Consider the following 23432-nt stretch of genomic DNA (forward strand, 5'->3'; position numbering starts at 1 on the left):
GGAGTTCAGCCTACACTCGAGTAGGACCCTGGCAGAGACACATGCCCGACTAGCATGTTCTCTCCCTCCTGGTCTTTTTTTGGGAGCGTCAAAAGCTTTCTCCAGCCCGAACATCACAGCGACCGATGCCAACAGACATTGGCACACTTAGAGATCTGCAGTCTGCGCAGTTCGCGTGACAGACCTCAGCAACTCAGCATTTTGGCTAATCTATTTTATTTACATATAAACACACATGGAGCACTGCAACATGGCTCCTTCTCTCTCTAGCATCAGACAGCAAAGAGAAAAAGAACAAAGGACAATAGTCCCACTTCACGGAACACAGTAACACAAATGTCCGGTCTCTGTCACTTCCCACTCTGTGGAGTCAAAACATATACCATGACGTGAAAGGCAACAATCCCATGACTGCAATCATGGAGCAGGAATTCTAACAGCTGGAAGCTGCCTCATATTGACACAGACGGCTGGTTCCTGTAGCTCAGCACCATCTACAAGGACTGCAACCATCTCTCTGGGGGTTCAGAGAGGAGTTTACCTGGGGAATGAGCCAGGAACCTTCCGCAAGAAAGAAGATCCAGTACTACTGAATCATGACCTTTATGCATCGAGGCAGCTGCACAAACCACAAAAGTTCGCCATTATTACAACTCAAACTCCTTCCATTGAATTTTCTGGAATTTGGCTGCCAACACCAAGGCCTCCCATGTATTGTTGGATTCCATTTGGTACCAGCTCCAGCTTCCTTGGAGGTTTCTAAGCAGCTGTTGGATGACTGTCTTTAGTTTAGATTCCTGCATTGCAGGGGTTTGGATTAGGAGACACTCTGGGGTTCTTTCCAACTCTATGATTCTATGCACGGCAACCAATCCCTACTTTTTCTGTTGTAAGGTAAAGGTAAAGGGACCCCTGACCATTAGGTCCAGTCGCAGACGACTCTGGGGTTGCGGCGCTCATCTTGCTTTATTGGCCGAGGGAGCCGGCGTACAGCTTCCGGGTCATGTGGCCAGCATGACTAAGCCACTTCTGGCAAACCAGAGCAGCACACAGAAACACCGTTTACCTTCCCGCCAGAGCGGTACCTATTTATCTACTTGCACTTTGACATGCTTTTGAACTGCTAGGTTGGCAGGAGCTGGGACCGAGCAACGGGAGCTCACCCCGTCGCGGGGATTCAAACCGCCGACCTTCTGATCAGCAAGTCCTAGGCTCTGTGGTTTAGACCACAGTGCCACCTGCGTAGTTTAAGCCAATTCTTTCCCTTCTTTCCTGTGCCTTCTTTCATTCAGAATAGCCTGGTGGGCTCAGAGGCAATACCCCGTGGTGGGAAGTGCATTTATCTGGCTACCACTAAGTAATGAATCAGGTGGGAAGTATTGTCTATTTCCCCCACCCCTCACCTGATAATGATAATAATAATAATAATAATAATAATAATAATAATAATAATAAATATTATTATTTATACGCCACCTATCTGGCTGGATTTCCCCAGCCACTATGGGCAGCTCGCAACAGAATAATAATAATAATAATAATAATAATAATAATAATAATAATAAAGTGATAAAACATCAGACATTAAAAACTTCCCTAAACAGGCCTGCCTTCAGGGTTGTCTTCTAAAAGTCTGATAGTTGTTTATTTCCTTGATATCTGATGGGAGGGTGTTCCACAGGGCGGGTGCCACTACCGTGAAGGCCCTCTGCCTAGTTCCCTGTACTTCACTTCTCGCAGTGAGGGAACCACCAGAAGGCCCTCGGTGCTGGACCTCAGTGTCTGGGCTGAACGATGGGGGTGGAGACACTCCTTCAGGTCTACTGGGCTGAGGATGTTTAGGGCTTTAAAGGTCAACACCAACACTTTGAATTGTGCTCGGAAACGTACTGGGAGCCAGTGTAAGTACTTCAAGACCGGTGTTATGTGGTCTTGGCGGCCGCTCCCAGTCACCAGTCTAGCTGCCGCATTCTGGATTAGTTGTAGTTTCCAGGTCACCTTCAAAGGTACTATCGGGAGTAGCAGCTTTCCTTAGAAGTTGAAAGGTTCTAACTTCCCCACCTAATTTGCAGCCTACTTATTTATTAGTGCCAGTCCAGACCCAACAAGGAACAAAAGGAATCTGCAAGCACCCTATGAAACAGACAAGCTGATGTTCACACTCAAGCCTCTGCATTGAAGCCAGCCTTGCATTTCACGCAACATACGTACCTGCCATCCTGCCTGCTGATAGTGTAGCCAAAAAGAGGGTTGTTGACAAAGCTGATATTCACGCCAACAAGCGGGGTCCCGTCCGATGTCATCACCTGCCCACGAATCACACAAGGGTGGCTGCAGGGAGAAGAGAAAGCACCACAAGCTTAATTCTTAATCCTGTCCTCTGCTGTTTGTTGAAGGAAAACCATATGAAAACGATGTACCTAACTCCTACTAAATTAGCAAAAATGTATAGAAGAGCTACAAATATTTGTTGGAAGTGTAAAGAAAAAGAAGGCACATTCTACCACATGTGGTGGGCGTGCAAGATAACAAAAGCATATTGGGAAATGATTTATAATGAATTGAAAAAAATGTTTAAAGTAACTTTTGTGAAAAAAATCCAGAAGCCTTTTTACTAGATATTTTAGGTACAGAAATAACGAAGGAGCAGAAAAGACTGTTTATGTACACAATGACAGCTGCGAAGATACTTCCAGCCTAGAGATGGAAGGAAGACAACGTCCCTACCAGAGAACAATGGTTAATAATGATGATGGACTATGCAGAAATGGCAAAAATGACTGGGAAGATCAGACAATAAATTTAATAAAAAATGGGGAAAATTTATAACTTATTTAGAAGAACACTGTAAACGATAAAAAGCACTGACAGGATTTTAACAACACTTGCAATGTAACAAGAACTATGGTAACAATTGACTATTAAGGAAAAATGGAGAACATTGTATGATGCAGTTGAAAAAGAATAACTATGGAACCCATGGAGGTATGGAGGGAAGCCTGGGATTGAGAGAATCCTATTTGTATATGATTATGCTCTATATACGAATGCAAATGTTAAATGTAGAGCTGAATAAAAATATTTTTAAACATTTTTTTCTTAATCCTGCCCTCCTAGTTGCCAAGCACCACCCCTGGAGGCTTTCAACAATTTGAAATTTCGTGGTGCAATAAAAAATAGACATGTATTAAAACTGCAAAGAAGTTGACAATAAAAAAATATTGTGTGTGTAATACGGTACATTTGGAAATAGAACTTACACCAAATCTTCGAAGTCTTACGAATTTGCACTAAATCTTCAGTACAAAGCCCCAGTTTATGCAGTCGGCTCTGTGCTTTTGCTACTGCAACCTCCATTTGCGTATGGGTCTGTGGCGAAGGATGCATCTTATGAATCTTCCCGAGACAGACAAGATGCTAACAAGTGATGCATGGAAGATACCAAACAATTGCTGGCAGATTTCCAGGGATCTCTGCATATTCACTGGAAGCAAAGCTTGCCCTGTAAGGCGCAAGGCCCTTTGCACCCTTAAGATGCAGAACTGAAAGCTGCTGAGGTGTTGCAGCACCAACTCTGGTGCCGTTTCTGGGAGAGCAATGGGGTACGACTTCCTGCCACGTGATGGTGGCTGTGCCCACTGTTGGAGGCTGTGCACCTCTGTATGAAAGCTGCTAAGAATTGCAGGTGTGGAGAGCGCGGTGGCACTCAGGTCCTGCTCACCTGCATCCTGTTATGGCCATATGGTTGGCCACTGTGAGAACTGGATGCTCGGTTACATGAGCTTTTAGCTTAATCCAGAAGAGCTCTTCCAGCAGAGCACGCTAGGGAGAAATACTCAAATTTTCTCTGAACTGGAATAATAATAATAATAATAATAATAATAATAATAATAATAATAACTATTATTATTATTTATTTGTACCCCGCCCATCTGGCTGGGTTTCCCTAGCCACTCTAGGCAGCTTCCAACAAAGATTAAAAATACATTAAAATGTCACACATTAAAAACTTCCCTGAACAGGGCTGCCTTCAGATGTCTTCTAAATGTCAGGTAGTTGTTTATTTCTTTGACACCTGATGGGAGGGCATTCCACAGGGCGGGCGCTACTACTGAGAAGGCCCTCTGCCTAGTTCCCTGTAGCTTTGCTTCTCACAGTGAGGGAACCACCAGAAGGCCCTCGGTGCTGGACCTCAGTGTCTGGGCTGAACAATGGGGGTGGAGACACTCCTTCAGGTCTACTGGGCTGAGGACGTTTAGGGCTTTAAAGGTCAACACCAACACTTTGAATTGTGCTTGGAAACGTACTGGGAGCCAATGTAAGTACTTCAAGACCGGTGTTATGTGGTCTTGGCAGCCACTCCCAGTCACCAGTCTAGCTGCCGCATTCTGGATTAGTTGTAGTTTCTGGGTCACCTTCAAAGGTAGCCCCACGTAGAGCGCATTGCAGTAATCCAAGCGAGAGATAACTAGAGCATGCACCACTCTGGCGAGACAGTCTGCGGGCAGGTAGGGTCTCATCCTGAGTAGCAGATGGAGCTGGTAAACAGCTGCCCTGGATACAGAATTGACCTGCACCTCCATGGACAGTTGTGAGTCCAAAATGACTCCCAGGCAGCACAAGTGGTCCTTCAGGGGCACAGCTACCCCATTCAGGACCAGGGAGTCCTCCACACCTGCCCGCCTCCTGCCACCCAAAAACAGTACTTCTGTTTTGTCAGGATTCAAGCTCAGTCCCTGGAAGGAGCAGCAGGAACAATCCTTCTCAGATTGGATTGTAGAGCCGAGGGCTTCTTGATGTGAGAAGGGATGATCTCCGAGAAATGTGGCAACCATGCTTCTTCAGTCTCAACTGGGCATTATGCTATTTTTTCCCTATTGTTTCTAGTCTCCACATTTAGAACTGCTTTGATTTCCCTACTGCAGATCTGTTAGCAGCTGATTAAAGCCTGATCTCTGCTACTGGTTATTCCTAGAATATCTAATCCCGCTCAGACCAGTTCTCCTCATCCTCCGAAGAAAAGCCTCTCTCTGATCTTGTTCTCTCCCGGTCTGAGTTGCAGCCTAGAGGATGGCAGTCTTGCCTTTGCCTTTTCGTCTCATCTGCCTCTTTTATCTCAGGCCCCATTTGCGAATGATACAGTTAAAGAGGCGACAGAGCACTTTAAACCGTTGTCGCTTCCCCCAGAGAATTCTGGGAACTGTAGTTTGTTAGAGAGCTCTCTGCTCTCCTCTAGCAAGAGGGATCGATTGTTAAAACACTCTGGGAATTGCAGATCTGGGAGGGGAATAGGGCTCTCAACATCTCTCAGCATCCGTATTGACCTACAGTTCCCAGAATTATTTGGGGAGAAGCCATGACTGTTTATAAAGTGGTCTGATACCCCTTGTGTGGTTGCAGAAGGGGCCTCAAATTCAACCACACATTTATCCTCCTTCTACCGCAAGCCAGCTATTTTTTATCATTTGCATGTCTTTAAGTTTCTTTTCTGTTCAAGTAACTAATACAGTAGAAGATTGATTTACATGACTGGATGTGAGTTTAGCTGGAGGGATACACACTCAGCCTAATAATAATATGTGTTGAAGTCAGAATCAAACTATAACTTGAGGCACTTTCTGAGAGGCAGTGGCTTATGGAGCTGGCGTGAGAAATAAGGCAAGGGGTGCAAGAGGATGCTAAATTTGGGGTATTTCCACATAAAGACATATATGAAGGCTCTGAGGTTTTTGAACCTCTGGGAAGACTATTCCCAGCTGAGGCTTGGCTGGTGGCAAAACCTTGAGATGATAGCACAAGTCGCACCATTTCAGTCCCAAGGTGGAGGAACACATTATAAACTCCCTGCATCAGCACAGAATCACAGAAGTGTAGAGCTGGAAGGAACCCTGTTCAGGGGCCAGCAAACTTTTTCAGCATGGGGCCAGTCCACTGTCCCTCGGACCTTGTGGGGGGCCGGACTATATATATATATTTTTTTGGGGGGGAATGAACGAATTCCTATGCCCCACAAATAACCCAGAGATGCATTTTAAATAAAAGGACACATTCTACTCATGTAAAAACACACTGATTCCTGGACCGTCTGTGGGCCAAATTGAGAAGGTGACTGGGCTGGATCCGGCCCCAGGGCCTTAGTTTGCCTATCCATGGTCTAGTCCAGGGGTCAGCAATCTTTTTCAGCAGGGGGCCGGTCCACTGTCCTCCAACCTTGTGGGGGGCCGGACTATATTTTTTTGGGGAGATGAACGAATTCCTATGCCCCACAAATAACTCAGAGATGCATTTTAAATAAAAGGACACGTTCTACTCATGTAAAAACACGCTGATTCCCAGACCATCCACGGGCCGGCTGCACTTGGCTGAAGGGAGCCCAAGGAAGGATGGGTGGGTGAAAAACGAAGAAGAGGTTTAAGTCCTACACTTTGCCTGATGAGATTTCTTTTCTCCCCCCCCCCTTTTTCTATTTCCCCCAAGTGATAAAAGTTACCCCGTTTGGGAAAAGCAATTAACGCCGTGCCTTGTCAGCACCTGGCCTCTACTGGGTCAACACATCCTTTCTGGAGGCGAGACAGCCTCTCCCACAATGCACCGAGCCCCATAGGAACCTGGTTAATGCTAATTTAGGCAGTCGTTTCCTTCAGAAGACCTTGGTTTAAATGCAATTACACTGCAAACAAGCTAACTGGTACTGCAAAAGACCCTCTCTCTCTCTCTGCTCTGCCCAGGGAAGTCTCTCGATGTATGTACATAAAATTACCTCTCCTGTTAATAGGAGGAGATCTCTTTCAATCAGTCTTGCCTTGCCAAGATGGAATGCATATTTGGTAATTTAGCAACACTTATTTCCACACACCCCCCCATAGCCGAAGCCTCAGCGATCCGATGAATTATTAACATATTTCCTCTTATGAATTTGCTTGCCTTTTAAAGTTATTTTGGAAATTGTTTTGATGCTCTCTTTCCACTGAAAACAGCTATTTAGTCAGCATTTTTAATTAGTCCTTCCCAAAGGGGCCTTTTCCACTAGTTTTTTTTTTGTTTAAATGACCTTTTGGGGTTTCTTAATATTTTGGGAATGATAATTCATCACTGGATTTCAAGAAAGCAGACGGCAATTTAGGCATGCGGTAATTTCAGCCTGTCATATTATTAAATAATGCATAATTCACCGGGAGATTAAAGTTAATGTTTCTGTTTTCCCTTAGGTGAAATGGGAAAGTTCTACTCAGAGCAAAGGCAGTGCTGGGGTTCATGGTCCATACGCAGCCAAGGAAATAAAACGTACTGCATTCTGCAACATCTCTTATGCAATCACTCCTAAACATTAATTTACCTTGTCGTCTAGGAAATAACAGAAAAACAGGAGGGGAAAAGTCCCTGAGGCAACACTCAATCCCATAAGCACTACACTTTCCCTTTTCCTGTGAAAGGGTTGCCCATGTTTAAATGCAAGTGTAATATGTAAAATGCTATATAAACACCAGCAATTGGGAAACACTGGCCTGCGAGTGCTGCAATTGGAGAACAGCCTTTACCAAAGGTGTCATGGGCTTTGAAGATGCTTGGACTCAGGGAGAAAGGGAGAAACGTGCTAAGAGGAAGGCCCACTTGGCAAACCCTGACCATGGTCAACTCCCACCCAGAAACCAATGTCCACACTGTGGAAGGACGTGTGGATCCAGAATTGGCCTCCACAGTCACTTAAGGACTCACTGTTTCCTAAAATTATGAAAATAAACATACAAATTGATCTTGCCATCCAAGAGTCTTCCTTTCCTCCATGTCTGGTTGTTTTTATTTATTTGAGTGGTTTTCTCTTACATTTTATATGGGGTGCGCGTGGCGCTGTGGTCTAAACCACTGAACCTCTTGGGCTTGCCGATCGGAAGGTCGGTGGTTTGAATCCCTGTGACGGGGTGAGCTCCCGTTGCTCTGTCCCAGCTACTGCCAACCTAGCAGTTTGAAAGCACGCCAGTGCAAGTAGATAAATAGGTACTGCTGCGACAGGAAGGTAAACAGCATTTCCGTGCACTGCTCTGGTTCCCGTCACAGTGTTCCGTTGCGCCAGAAGCGGTTTAGTCCTGCTGGCCACATGACCCACATGACACCGGCTCCCTCAGCCTCAAAGCGAGATGAGCACTGCAACCCCATTTTACCATTTATATCCTGATTGTATTCTGTCAAGAAACCCAAGGTGGTGTGTTATGTGGCTGCTCAAAACATGGACCAGACCCAAAGCTTGAGTGAAGTGCTGGACTCATAATGCCTTCAGGCCATACTGATGTTGTCTATGGGCCATGATGGTTATGCTCTGCATCCCTGGTCGAAAATGTTTCTGAACGTCAGTCGCTGGAAAGCACACGGGAAGAGGGTTCTCCTTGTGGGTTTGTCACAGGCCTTTGGGTGGCCACTGTGAGGACAGGTACATAGCTTGGGGGTACTCCAGATTCCTCTGCTGTCGCTTGAGGCTCAAGTGGACTTGATGGCTCTGAGTCCCTTCCATCAGCTTAAGCTTGTACCCCATCTGGACAGGGATAGCCTAACTTTTTGTTTTTGATCTGGTTGTCAGGAGTTCAGCTTACACTAAAGTAAGACCCTGGTAGAGACACATGCCTGACTGGCATGTTCTCTCCCTCCTGGTTGATCATTCGGGAGCTTCATAAGCTTTCTTCAGCCCAAACATCACAGCGATTGATGCCAGCTGACACCAGCACACTTAGGGATCCGCAGAGTTTGTGCAACTTGCACGTGACAGACCTCAGCAACTCAGCATTTTGGCTAATCTACTTAATTTACATATAAACACACACGGAGCATTGCAACATGGCCCCCTCTCTCTAGCATCAGAAAGCAAAGAGAAAAAGGACAAAGGAGAATAGTCCCACTTCATGGAACACAGTAACACAAACATCCTATCTCTGTCACTTCCCACTCTGTGGAGTCAAAACACATACCGTCAAGTGAAAGACAAAAATCCCATGCCTGCAATCGTAACCTTTAGGTTGGACTACTGCAATGCGTTCTCCATAGCGCTGCATCTGAAGACGGTTTGGAAACTTCAGCCGGTGTAGAATTTGGCAGCCACGTTGCTCACCGGGAGAAGACAGTTTGAGTATATTACACCAATCCTGGCCTGGCTTCTCTGGCTGCCAGTTAGTTTCTGGGCCCAATAAAAAGTGCTGGTTCCTACCTACAAAGCCTTAAACAGCTCAGGACTGCAATACCTCAAGGACTGCCTCTCTTCATATGAACCTACCCAGACCCTGAGATCATCTTCTGTGGCCCTTCTTTGTGTGCCTCCTACACAAGAGACCCGGAGGGTGGCAACAGGAGAACAGGGCCTTTTCTGCAGGGGCTCCCCATTTGTGGGTAGTGGTTAAGAGCGGTAGTCTCGTAATCTGGTGAACCGGGTTCCCTTCCCTGCTCCTCCACATGCAGCTGCTGGGTGACCTTGGGCCAGTCACACTTCTCTCAAGTCTCTCAGCCCCACTCACCTCACAGAGTGTTTGTTGTGGGGAAAATGAGAATGTTAGCCACTTTGAGACTCCTTTGGGTACTGATAAAGCGGGATATCAAATCCAAACTCTTCTTCTTCTTCTTCTTCTTCCTCCTCCTCCTCCTCCTCTTCCTCTTCCTCTTTCTCTTCCTCTTCTTCTTTTTCTCCCCCAGGGAGGCTCACCTAGAACCTTCACTGTACACCTTTAGATGCCAGGCAAAAACGTTCCTCTTCAACCAAGCCTTTAGCTGATTAACATTCAATGCCCTTTTAAAATGTGCTTGTGGGAAAGAGTGGGGATATTGTTTTGCTGTTTTGTTTTACTGATTTACTTGTATTTATGGGATGCGGGTGGTGCTGTGGGTTAAACCACAGAGCCTAGAACTTGCCGATTAGAAGGTTGGCAGTTCAAATCCCCACAACGGGGTGAGCGCCCGTTGCTCGGTCCCTGCTCCTGCCAACCTAGCAGTTCGAAAGCACGTCAAAGTGCAAGTAGATAAATAGGTACCGCTCCGGTGGAAAGGTAAATGGCGTTTCCGTGCGCTGCTCTGGTTCACCAGAAGTGGCTTAGTCATGCTGGCCACATGACCCGGAAGCTGTACGCCGGCTCCCTCGGCCAATAAAGCGAGATGAGCGCCGCAACCCCAGAGTCAGTCACGACTGGACCTAATGGTCAGGGGTCCCTTTACTTTTACCTATCGTGTATTTTATTCTGTGAACTGCCCTGGGATCTTATGATGAAGGGCAGTGAATGAATGAATGAATGAATGAATGAATGAATGAATGCTGGACCAGATGAGCCACTGGCCTGATCCTGCATTAGGCTCATGGTCATACATACCCAGTCATAACAGGTTTAGGTGTGAGCTCCAGTTGCTCGATCCAACTGCTGCTCATAATTGCCACCGTTCTTGACTGCGCCTCTGGCAGAAATTAACTCCACCGTTGGCTCACAGCTGCTTAAAAGCATTATAACTACAGGAGCGGAGGGAAAAAGGTATACACACACAAGGCCTAAATAGTTTTCAAGAGTTTGTTTCTGTGTTTGTTTGCTCCCCCTTCCCAAGTGTTAAATAAGAATTTAAAAGACATTACAGGAGATTGCTGGCAAGGGAAGCTGGAAATGCAAAAAGTAGCCATCCAGAAATTACGCCACCTGTGTACGTCTGCAAGGGAGTTCTTAGAAGGAGCTGGCAGTCGGGAGACAAAACAAGCAATTAAGCTCAGCAGAAAAGCCCGGCAACAAACACAGCGCCAGGCAGAGACTGTCAGGCTGAGTGTGGGGACCGCAAGCCTCGACGCGAGACCCAGAAGCTGCCTCGGGGTTTTGTCAAGTGACATTGACAGGTGACAGGTCCCAGGCAGCCATTTGCTGAGGAACAGGCAGAGTGCAAGATGGAGGAAAAGAAGAAGAGTGACAAAATGTGTAACCAAACTGGAATTAAAAACGACAACAGCACGGGTATTTTGCAAAAAGTAAACAAACCCAGGATCATTCTACTACCACGATTTGCAATATGGGTCAACCTTTACCCTGAGACTGGCTCTGGAGACCTTGCCTCTTGGTTCAACGTTCAGGTTGCTTAGATTGGTGGGCACCAGACCAGGGGTCCTGATCCATGGCGATGCCACCACCAAGGAAAGGTGATGTCCAAGCAAGGTGGAGATAAGAGTAGGCCAGGGAACTGATGGAAGGTGAGGTCAGGACTGTGGATGAGGAGCAAGGTATCAGTTCAGGACCATGGCCAGTGGCTTCAACAATATCATGGAGCTATTGGAAGAGCCTTAGGTCGCCGAGATGGAAGCCAATTCCAGCCTTTTTCTAGGCAGTGGGGTTTCAGATTGTGGGGATTGCTTTGGAATAAGCTCCCCAGAGCTCTCCTGATTCTCCATGGAGCTTGTGGTCCAGTCACTGGAGTCTAGTGGCAGAGATGTTTCAGGGTTCAGGGCATGGGATGTGGGCTCTAGCAGTTTCCCATGAGAAGGACTGGGCAGGTGATTCATCTCCTCTCCATCTGAAGATTCCTGGTCCAGAGCCATGGCAACAGGGTCTTTTTATTGGTTGCCCCTAGTTTGTAATAATCACTCCCAAAGGATTGGCCCTATCTGCAGCACCCTTCAAGAAGCTGTGATGATTTTACCAGTTGTTCCTTTTGGCTTTTGCCCAAGATTACGCTATCAAGGTCACTGGGCTTATTTTATTTTAGATCACCCGGTTTAGACTGTTGGTAATTCTGGATTCCAGAATTATATTTATGCCGAGTTGACAAATGTTTTAAGCGATATCCAATTTGCATTCACTGCTCACTGGCATTCTGACATTTTGTTAGCAATTTGTTTTTAATTACACTATATCATTGCAGCTTGTAAGTTGCCCAGAGAGAATATTTGTTCTGAAAGGAGGCCCCAAATCCTTTGAACGAATTAACGAACAACCTGGAGAAGATTGGAAGTGTGCAAAAAAAGGGATAACTCTCTCACGCTGGCCCTGGCTTTCTTGGGAGGCTCAACCAAGAATTAAGAACTGATCAGGGTGTGGGACCTTCATCAATCTTGGGGTGCCAGCAAACACATGACCCCATGACCCTCTGGAAACAGCCTTGAAGGCATAAGTGATGGAGACAGGGAGGAGTTAGGAGAGCAGCTACCACTTTCACAAATGACGGGAGTTATTGCTCTTCCACTGGCTACAGCCGACTGTCACAAATCCCAATTCTCCCCTTCTTGTCTTAGTAACGGTGGGGCTTTTGACAACTGAAGGAAGAACGCAGATCAAGGAGACGGAAGGGTGCTATTTTTGATACTTTCCCCACCACCCCAAGAGACTGCCAGTGATTAAGGAAGTTTCAACACAGGGAAGAGAAAGAAATGGACAGGTGCTGCTAGCTGGCTGTCAATCAGACCGACAGGCAAGGGAAGCATTTTCCCCCTTCTCTCTCTCTCTCTCTCTAGCTTCTACAGTGCTGCTATACTGTCTGTTTTATAACTATTGGTCAGAACTGTTCTACGAAACCAGGAATGGTTGCAAAACAAAGTGGTGAAACTCAAATGTCCCAGCAAACACAGTGGGTTTGAATTAACCTAGCTTTTCCCAGGAGCTGGGTTTTATTTACTTATTTCATTTCACAAAATAAAATAAAATAAAATAAAATAAAATAAAATAAAATAAAATAAAATAAAATAAAATAAAATAAAATAAATAATTTATTTATACCGCGCCCATCTGGCTGGGTTTCCCCAGCCACTCTGGGTGGCTTCCAACAGAATATTAAAATACAATAGTCCCTCAAACATTAAAAGCTTCCCTAAACAGGGCTGCCTTCAGATGTTTTCTAAAAGTCTGGTAGTTGTTTTTCTCTTTGACATCTGGTGGGAGGACGTTCCACAGGGCGGGTGCCACTACCAAGAAGGCCCTCTGCCTGGTTTCCTGTAACTTGGCTTCTCGCAGTGAGGGAACCGCCAGAAGGCCCTCGGCGCTGGACCTCAGTGTCCGGGCAGAACAATGGGGGTGGAGACACTCCTTCAGGTATAGTGGACCGAGGCCATTTAGGGCTTTCAAGGTCAGCACCAACACTTTGAATTGTGCTCGGAAACGTACTGGGAGCCAATGTAGGCCTTTCAAGACCGGTGTTATGTGGTCTCGGCAGCTGCTCCCAGTCACCACTCTAGCTGCCGCATTCTGGATTAGTTGTAGTTTCTGGGTCACCTTCAAATGTAGCCCCACATAGCACTTGATTGGTAAAAAACCACATAACTCACTGTCAGGGAACTGACATCGGAGCCAGAGGTGGAGGCAAGGCTCTCAAGCGATGCTGGAGAGGGGCCCAGCAGGGAGAGAGGGAGCTCATCGGCTGGGGAAGGAAATCAGCGTAACACCAGGGATAGAGGAGGGCAGATGGGAGAATCGGCGAGGGGGCTCCAAGACTCTTCGCTGGAGACCAGCGGGGAGAGCATGGGTCCTCCGCTATCCACACCCACCCTGCGCAGAAGACTTCCGCGCAGGGAAAGTAGGCGTAGACTTGGCGTCAAAGAACTTCTTTGCTGGAAGAAGTTCAAGAAACGACCACTGACGGATTCTGCTACCGACTGAACAGCCACGAAGTGAAGGGCTGTCCAGCCACACCAGGTTTAACCAGGCTACCTAGCCAGGAGTGGCGGTAACTTACGCACGAGCAACCCCTTATAACCATTACACTCACACACCCTTCAGAGCAGCCTGCAAAACAATAAAACACGGGGGGGGGGAATTGCAGCAATACTTGTTAAAGTTAAAATATTAAAACAGCTTGGGAAAGAGGAGACAAGAGGAGAGATGATATCCGTCTTCAAATAGCTCAAGGGCTGCCACATGGAAGATGGGGCAAGCTTGTTTTCTTCTGCTTTGGAGGGTGGGACTCGAACTCATGGCTTCAAGCTACAAGAAAGCAGATTCCGACTCAACATCAGGGAGAACTTTCCGACATTAAGAGCTGTTCGACCGTGGAAAGGAAGGTTGTGGACGTTCCTTCCTTGGAGGTTTTTAAGCAGGGGTTGGATGGCCATCTGTCATGGATGCTTGAGCTGAGATTCCTGCACTGCAGCGGGTTGGACTAGATGACCCTTGGGGTCCCTGCCAACTCTACAATTCCGTGATTCTATGGTTCTTGGTTAAAATTCGCACCAACTTCCTAAGCACTTGGGTTGGCTTCTCTAAACAAGAATGTTTTAGCAGCTGCCGAATAGAATACAGTGAAGGCACTTGCCAAGAGGCAGGGAGTTCCAAAGTGTAGGACCTGCCGCATGAAATGATTGAGTTCTTGCAAACAGGTATTATGTGGCACTTGTGGAAATGCCAGTTCTGCAGAAGAAAGTGGTTGAGTGGGAACAATTTAGGTAATGCGATCTTATAGGTAAGCTGGTCCCATATAAGGGGTTATATATTAACAGTATATGAGTAGCTTGGCCCAGTAATCTTATTATGATTTTAAAATCAGATTCTGATTTTAGGTTGCATGCTGTTCCTTGGGACCAGGAGCTCATTCCTCCTGGAATACTCCAAATGCCTTAGACTTTGCTGCCTGCACTGATCCTGCCAATTATTGAAGTCCCCACCATTCCATCTCAAATTGGTAATTTGTAATCGAGGAGTTCTTCATGTCCTTTAGTCCGGAGTTCTTTCCCGTCCAAAGGAAACTGATCTTACTCAGGCCGCCCTAAGCTTTCCGAGGCTCAGGAAAAGGAGGGATCAAACTGGGAGGGCTCAACTTTGGGTGACGAGACGTTAAGTAAAACAAGCTGTTCTGGTTCCTCCTGAATGCTCCTAGGTTTCTGGGAAAAACGTGATCTCTAGTTGTTAAGGGATTCAATTAGGCAGAAAGCAATGGAGGGAAAACTGGAAATACATTGGGAAGTAATAAAATAGACAGGCAAAAACCTTGTGTGTTCCTTGGCTTGAAACACACAGGTGTCATCCTTGCTCTGAGGCCAACGAGAGGAAGAGGCTGAAATGTTATTTAAGCTGCCAAGTTTGGTCACGGCTGGGACACATGTGTGCTAAGAACATAATAGTCTGCTGGATCAGACCAGAGTCCATCTACTGTCACAGTGGCCAAACAAATGTCTGTGGGAAACCAGCAGGCAGGATACGAGTGTCAGGAGTTCAGCCTACACTCGAGTCGGACCGACTGGCATGTTCTCTCCCTCCTGGTCAATCATTCAGGAGCTTCATAAGCTTTCTTCAGCCCAAACATAACAGCGACCGATGCCAACTGACACTTAGGGATTCTCAGAGTCTTCGCAACTTGCTCGTGACAGACCTCAGCAACTCAGCATTTTGGCTAATCTACTTTATTTACATATAAACACACACGGAGCACTGCAACATGGCTCCCTCTCTCTCTAGCATCAGACAGCAAAGTGAAAATAACAAAGGACAATAGCCCCACTTCACGGAACACAGGAACACAAACATCCTGTCTCCATCACTTCCCCACATAAACCGTCATGTGAAAGACAAGAATCCCATGACTGGAATCGTGGAGCAGGAATTCTAACAACGAGCACCAGAGCACCATCTCAGCGACTGGTATTCAGAAGCATGGCTATCTCCAAAGTAAGAAAGGGAAAGGCAAGCAGGGTGCCCTGAACCAACCAGGAACAACCTGAACCAACTGGACTGTAGGAGAAGGGACAGGGAAGGGTCTATCCAGCTAGAGTCCTAGGGGAAGAGCCTGGAATGGCTATGCTAGCAAGAATGGAAGATGCAACTTATGTGGCTCAATGCCTGCATAAAATACCCCTGGGGTGTTAAAAGATACAGCTTAGAGCTCCCCTTGCAAGGGAACAGCAGTTGCTCAATTGTCTGGTGCAAGTCAGGGGTACCAACTGGGAGGGGGCTGTGCTCTTTGGCCCCCCAAATATTTATTTGACCAATGTACAGGGGGCGGAGTAGGCAAGGCTTCCATGGCTTCTTCTCCTCTCCCTACTGCAGCTGCTGGGGAATGAAACCATGGCTCTTCCCGATGGGGAACCAGCATGCGATTGTTAGAATTCCTGCTCCATGACTGCAGTCATGGGATTGTTGTCTTTCCCATGGCGGTTTATGTTTTGACTCCACAGAGTGGGAAATGACGGAGACAGGATGTTTGTGTTACTGTGTTCTGTGAAGTGGGACTATTGTCCTTTGCTCTTTTTCTCTTTGCTGTCTGATGCTAGAGAGAGAGGGAGCCATGTTGCAGTGCTCCGTGTGTGTTTATATGTAAATAAAGTAGATTAGCCAAAATGCTGAGTTGCTGAGGTCTGTTACACATGATGCACAAACTCTGCGGATCCCTAAGTGTGCCGGTGTTGGTTGGCATCGGTCGCTGTGATGTTCGGGCTGAAGAAAGCTTATGAAGTTCCCGAGCGATCGACCAGGAGGGAGGGAACATGCCAGTCGGGCATGTGTCTCTACCAGGGTCTTACTTGAGTGTAGGCTGAACTCCTTACAGCAATGGGCAACCGGCATGCATGGAGCTAGGTGCACAAGGTGCAAAGGGCCTGCACAGCACCCAGGGTGCTCAGTGCAATGTCTGCAGGAGCTGGGGGCTCTTTCCTCAGCACCCACAGCAGCAGCTAGCTCTTGGGGTGCTTGGCATGCCGTGTATCATCACACACACACACACACAACACTGCCCCCCCCATCTGCCTCGCAAGTTGGCGCATACAGTACAGGTAAACCAATGGCCGAAGACAGTTCATGCTGGTCCAAACTTATCACGGAATTACACTCTGGCTTTCTAGCAAACAAGCGGTGCCGACAAGCCGCCTCAACGCCGCTATAGAGAGAAAAGAGTGCAGGGTAAAGAGAGAAGCAAGAGATATAAAAAGGACAGTGACGAATTAGCCCGATGTGTAAAATGTAAAGGCCTCGCCTTCTTCAAAATATCTGTGCCGTGCTGCATTATTCATGGGCGGCAAGAGGGTGAGGTTTGTGGGGGCAGGCGGGTTGTGAAGCAAATGACAAAACTCAGAATGAGCACCCATACTGAAACCAAGCATTTTATGATGGCAAATCGAGCCGCCTAGACAGATTCCGAATGCAAAGGACGTCTCTCCACATCATCTTGATGAACAGATAACAAGTGCTCTCGTGCCACTAGATCATTCCCTTTATTGATTTCCCGGCCACTTACTCCCGCTGTTTGCTTTGTATCCTTTAAGCCATTTTTAGCTGTCCGTCACCGTAAAGACTGGCACGGGAGATCCGCTTGTGGTATTGAGTCGCCGGCTTCCCAGGGCGACACCCGAGAGCCCTCTTCTCAATCTCTCTGGAGTGGCGAAAGGTCGCCGGATTGCAGTAGAGGGCAAAATGCTTGACGCCTGCGTGTCACAAATGAATACGGGGGGGGGGGGGGAGGAGCACTTGCAGGAAGCTCTAAGTGCAAGCTGCTTCGCTGCGTCTGGCCTCCAAAGTCCGGACCCGACAGAAGCTCAAGAATCGGTGCACAAACAGCGGTATGTGGATCTAGGGTTATTTTGAAAGGAACACAATTCCCTTATCTGCTCCAGAAATAACCTTGCAGAAGGAAAGAAGTTTAATTCTTCAGGTGTCCACTGGAGAGTCCAGTTTTGAATTGGAGCGGATGGGACCAGGCTGATGACCAAATTGCTGCTGCACACTGGACTATGATCTGGAGCCTTTCTTGCCAACCATCTATGGAAGTGAGGGCGCCAAAGAATTTTCCACCAGCAACTCAGGTCCCAGATGTGCTTGCAAGGAGGCTGCAAACCCCAGGGGTTAGACTGCCCAGGTCTTCCTGTGTGGCTCTGGAGTCAGGACACATCCAGAAACGAAGTTCTTGCTTACGGCTTAACAAGCCACAGAAATGCCTCATTTTTGCTGGATTGTGCTTCATTTATGAATAAACAAACATTGCAGGAAGGCAGAAAGCAGTGTGTTCACTCTCCAAGAGTGTGTGTTCTGGGCTCTACTGGCAGGAGATGCAAGGAGGAAATGCAGTTCACAGATGTTTGTTGTTGTTTAGTTGTTTAGTCATGTCCGACTCTTCGTGACCCCATGGACCAGAGCACGCCAGGCACTCCTGTCTTCCACTGCCTCCCGCAGTTTGGTTAAACTCATGCTGGTAGCTTCGAGAACACTGTCCAACCATCTTGTCCTCTGTCGTCCCCTTCTCCTTTCCCAACATCAGGGTCTTTTCCAGGGAGTCTTCTCTTCTCATGAGGTGGCCAAAGTATTGGAACCTCAGCTTCAGGATCTGTCCTTCCAGTGAGCACTCAGGGCTGATTTTCTTAAGAATGGATAGGTTAGATCTTCGTGCAGTCCATGGGACTTTCAAGAGTCTCCTCCAGCACCATAATTCAAAAGCATTCATTCTTTGGCGATCAACCTTCTTTATGGTCCAGCTCTCACTTCCATTCATCACTACTGGGAAAACCATAGCTTTAACTAGACGGACCTTTGTTGGCAAGGTGTTGTCTCTGCTTTTTAAGATGCTGTCTAGGTTTGTCATTGCTTTTCTCCCAAGAAGCACAGATAGATTTTACAATTCCTCCAACCAGTATCTCTGGAGACTCTGCACAGTATTCAACAAAGTAGTTCCACTAGTGCAAGGACCTTTGGCTGTGCAACAGAACTTGCCTCTCCTCTCCTCTCCTTGTGTGCTCCTCCCAGGTCCCCCTAAATCTCCTCTGGGTCCCCCCCCCATCCTCCACTGCAGATTTGGAGAGTGTGCAGGGAGAGGAAAGGGAGGGGAAGTTAGTGGAAATCCTTGCGTGAGCAGAAATGCTTGACTGGCTACTGCCCCCTTCCCTCTCCACTGGCATTCTGCTTCTCATAATTGGCAGGTGTTCTCCGGCACAATCGTGAGCTTCCTGATTCATGGGCACCGCAAGCAGAAACCAAACCAAAGCACTGCAATATGGTGTGTTTCTGTTCATGCCAGCCATACCCTTCTCCATAAAACTCCATTCCACTCTCCCTCTCCCAAACCTGTTTCCTTCCATTAACTGCCAGTCAGAATTTGCGTCCACAGAGCATACTCAATCCTCATGGGGCTACTGTAGGGCTTCTCCTTTTCCCTTAGGCCCCCCCCCCCCCCGAAAATATATATATTTTATGGTACTTTTGCAACTTGGGCTGGGGCAGGGGACAGTGGGCCTGCAGGTATTTGCCGACTTCTGGTGTGTGGACATTGCACATTTTTGGCTACCAATGCCTGGAGAATTGAAACCGCTATCCGTTTATACAGGCAGGTTTCCTAGCTAGCTGGTTATGACGGAATTTCGAGCAGCCTCTTTGTGGGGAGAACCTTAGGCGAACTGAAACAGGCAGGCAAGGGAAACTTGGTAGGTCATTGGGTTGCCAACTGGAAAAGCTCATTAAACGTGACATCAGATCCACGCGTAACAAAACCTACCTGTCTGTTGAAAGAGCAAACAGACCCAAAAAGAAAACAGCAGCAGCAGCACCCCGCCCCAAACACAGCCTCATTAGGTATGGCTCTGGTGTGATGTTCACTTAAAAGGAAGTTCCTGGGAGACAGAAATGCCACAGGAAATGTTTTTTCTCTAACCATCAGCTGGGATGGTGGTGGAATGACATTTCCAACAGCATCATTCCAGCACAGGCTTGTTTATTACAAGGCTCATGTTGGCACCGGAGAGGAGATCACAGCTTGTTTACTCCACCTAGATTGGGAGATTGATAACTCCGGGTCGCTGTCCTGGGAAAATAACTCCTACCTACAGGATGAAGGCAAAGGGACGCGGGTGGCGCTGTGGGTTAAACCACTGAGCCTCTTGGGCTTGCCGATCAGAAGGTCGGCGGTTCGAATCCCCGCGATGGGGCGAGCTTCCGTTGCTCGGTCCCTGCTCCTGCCAACCTAGCAGTTCAAAAGCACGTCAAGTAGATAAATAGGTACCGCTCTGGCGGGAAGGTAAGCGGTGTTTCTGTGCGCTGCTCTGGTTCGCCAGAAGTGGCTTAGTCATGCTGGCCACATGACCAGCATGTACGCTGTACGCCGGCTCCCTCGGCCAATAAAGCGAGATGAGCGCCACAATCCCAGAGTCGGCCATGACTGGACCTAATGGTCAGGGTCCCTTTACCTTTAAAGGATGAAGGCAACTTGGGGTTTTCTTTAGCAACACCCCCTTGCTGACTATTTTGGACCAGCCCTGCCTGCGCACACAAGGGAGTGAAGTGGTGTACGTGTACCATTTTTGAACACTCCATGTAAAAGAGAACATGGACAGAGAAAATAGTTTCTCCTTCTCCCATAACATCAGACTCCTGGGTAGCCAGTGAAGTGGAAGGCCGGAAGGCTCTGGAAAGATTCTAAAATTACTTATCCATGCAGTGCAGGGTTTAAACTATGGAACTCCCTGCCACATGAGGCCAGTGATGGCCACCAATTTGGATGGCTTTAAAGGAGGACTGGGCAAATTCAAGGAGGAGAGTGCTAAGGATGGTTTGGCAGTTGCTGATTTATTCCAGGGTTGCATGTTCCTGACTCCTATGCCAATAGCTACCAGCCGCATCATAGGCTGGATAGCTCAGTTGGTTAAAGCGTGGTGCTGATAATGCCAAGGTTGGAGGTTCAATCCCCATATTCCAGATGAAACATTACCGTGTATCATCTGACCCGTCTACTGCAATTATGAAATTTGCAGCTGACACCACCAGAATGGGTTTAATAACAGGTGGAGACGAATCAGTGTATAGAGGGGAGGTCCAAAAAATATCTACATGGTGCCTAGGGATCAACTTGCACCTTAATATCACCAAGACAAAGGAGATGGTGTTGGACTTTCAGAGGAAGAGAGGAGAACTAGCCCCGCTGTACATCGGGGAGGGCTGTGTGGAGAGAGTCTCTTCCTCTAAATTCCTAGGAGTTTATCTCAGTGAAGACCTTACTTGGAAAATAAATAACAACCCAGGTGGTTAAGAAAGCCCAGCAGAGACTCCATCTCCTCAGAATATTGCGGAAGAACAATGTCAATCAACAATTGATGATCTCCTTCTACCGGTCAACAATAGAAAGTGTCCTTTCATACTGCATCACGGTGTGGTACGCTGGTTTGACATCATCTGATAGGAAGTGCCTACAGAGGGTGGTGAATACAGCACAAGATATTATGGGCTGTCCCGTGAATCCTTTGGATGAAATAGCAGAAGAACATTGCCTCAGGAGAGTGAGGAAAATTCTCAGGGATGATTCACACCCTGGCCGGCACTTTCTGGATCTCCTGCCCTTGGGCAGAAGATATAGAAGCATGATTAGTCGCACCAACAGGGTAAAGAACAGCTTCTATCCATGGGCTGTTAGGCTGCTGAATGAAAAGATAACAACAGGGCAACTGACTTTTGGGTTTGGTGGGTGTGCGTCAGTAAACGAGGGGAATTAAGACTAAGAGAGCTGAGTGGGGGTGCTCGTGTAATCTCACTGTATACAAGTTGTACAAGTGACAATAAAGTATTTCAATATTCAATTTCAATTCCTGCCGAACTCTACAACTCTAGAATTCTATGACCCTTGGAAATGTAAAGAACATGAAGGAACATTCTTTCACCTCTGGTGGACTTGCCCTAGAGTGAAGGCCTTCTGGGAAATGATATATAATGAGTTGAAAAAGGTATTTAAGTATACCTTCACTAAGAAACCAGAGGCCTTCCTTCTGGGCATTGTCGGCCAGAAGGTGTTAAAGAAGGACCGAACATTTTTTATGTATGCAACAACGGCAGCAAGGATACTCATCGCTAAGAGCTGGAAAACTCAAGATCTACCCACACTGGAAGAGTGGCAGATGCAGCTGATGGACTATATGCAACTGGCCGAGATGACTGGTAGAATTCGAGACCTGGGAGAAGAGAGGGTTGAAGAAGACTGGAAGAAATTCAAGATTTATTTACAAAAGTATTGTAATTTGGTCGAATGCTAAGAAGGATGCTAGATCATAAATAACTGCCTACCATTGAATTAGATTTGAATTTGACGATAAGTGAGACTGAGGAAAATATAAAATTTCTGGAGAATTATTAGATTAAATTAATTGAATAAGACTTAAGAATATAAATAAGATGATAAATTGCTGGAAAAAATTTATAATGATGTAAGTGGGAGTGGGAGACGCGAGGGAGTCCAAAGAAGTTATGAAAAATGTGTCATGATCCATGTTATTTTGTTTATTATTTTTGCATTTTGTATTTAAAAAATTTCAATAAATATTTATATATATAAAAAAAAGGACAGAGTGTTGTTACGCTCAGGTCTTGCTTGTGGGCTTCCCATTGTGGCATTTGGCTGGTCAGCCAGGAAAGCAGGGATGCTGGACAGAGCAGGCCTTTGCTCTCTTTCAGCAGGGCTCTTTCTTGTGGCACAGGAACACTTCTGATCCTTGTTGGGAGTGGGGCAAAGGAAAGCACTTACCCTCCGTTGAAAGGGTTCTCCCCAGGAATGATGTGCGTGCTGTCCTTGCCAACCAGGAATTTGATCCGATCGTAGAACGAATAAAGGTTCTGCTGTGACACCGGGGGCTGTGTCTCCTGTATGATATCCAGGGGGTCCGGGGATCCAAGGCAGAGGGTGTTGGTATGGCACAGGGGCTGAAGGCAGCAGTCTGGATCCATACAGTCCATCAGTCCATCTGTGGGTCGGGCAGAAAAGGAAAGATACACACTCAATAGGGGAAGCAGAAGCAGGTGGCTGGAGCGATATTCAGAGCAGAGATAGTGTCAGGGCTGGTTCAGCTGCTGGTCAGCACAGAGTCTCAGAGACAAGCAGTGAAGTTAATTGTTTGTCCAAGGAAACAGTATACAAACAGAGAATACAGTGGTACCTCGGGTTACAGACGCTTCAGGTTACAGACACTTCAGGTTACAGACTCTGCTAACCCAGAAATAGTACCTCGGGTTAATAACAACAACAACAACAACAACAACAACAACAACAACAACAACAACAACAACAACAACTATTATTATTATTATTATTATTATTATTATTATTATTATTATTTATTTGTACCCTGCCCATCTGGCTGGGTTTCCCCAGACACTCTGGGCTGCTTCCACAGAGACCAAAAATACACTAAGATGTCACACATTAAAATCTTCCCTGAACAGGGCTGCCTTCAGATGTCTTCTGAATGTCAGGTAGTTGTTTATCGCTTTGACATCTGAAGGGAGGGCGTTCCACAGGGAGGGTGCCACTACCAAGAAGGCCCTCTTCCTGGTTCCCTGTAGCTTTGCTTCTCGCAATGAGGGAACCGCCAGAAGGCCCTCGGCGCTGGACCTCAGCGTCCGGGCAGAACAATGGGGGTGGAGACGCTCCTTCAGGTATACTTCAGGTTACATACGCTTCAGATTACAGACTCCGCTAACCCAGAAATAGTACCTCGGGTTAAGAACTTTGCTTCAGGATGAGAACAGAAATCGTGTGGCAGCAGTGGAAGGCCC

General features: G+C 46.9%; 1 protein-coding gene across 10 annotated transcripts in view; it reads right to left on the reverse strand.

Annotated features, from left to right (window-relative positions):
- Positions 1–23432, reverse strand: part of TENM4 (teneurin transmembrane protein 4) — a 649734-nt gene that overhangs the window by 75736 nt on the left and 550566 nt on the right. For all 10 annotated transcript variants that reach the window (XM_079973241.1, XM_079973246.1, XM_079973247.1 and 7 more), the window contains 2 exons: positions 22405–22621; positions 2212–2331 (listed from right to left, as the gene is read on the reverse strand). In XM_079973241.1, coding sequence (XP_079829367.1) covers positions 2212–2331; positions 22405–22621 — 337 coding nt within the window. The remainder of the gene's footprint in view (positions 1–2211; positions 2332–22404; positions 22622–23432) is intronic.

This window comes from Podarcis cretensis (assembly GCF_951804945.1).
Source record: "Podarcis cretensis genome assembly, chromosome: 4".
Classification (NCBI taxonomy): domain Eukaryota; kingdom Metazoa; phylum Chordata; class Lepidosauria; order Squamata; family Lacertidae; genus Podarcis; species Podarcis cretensis.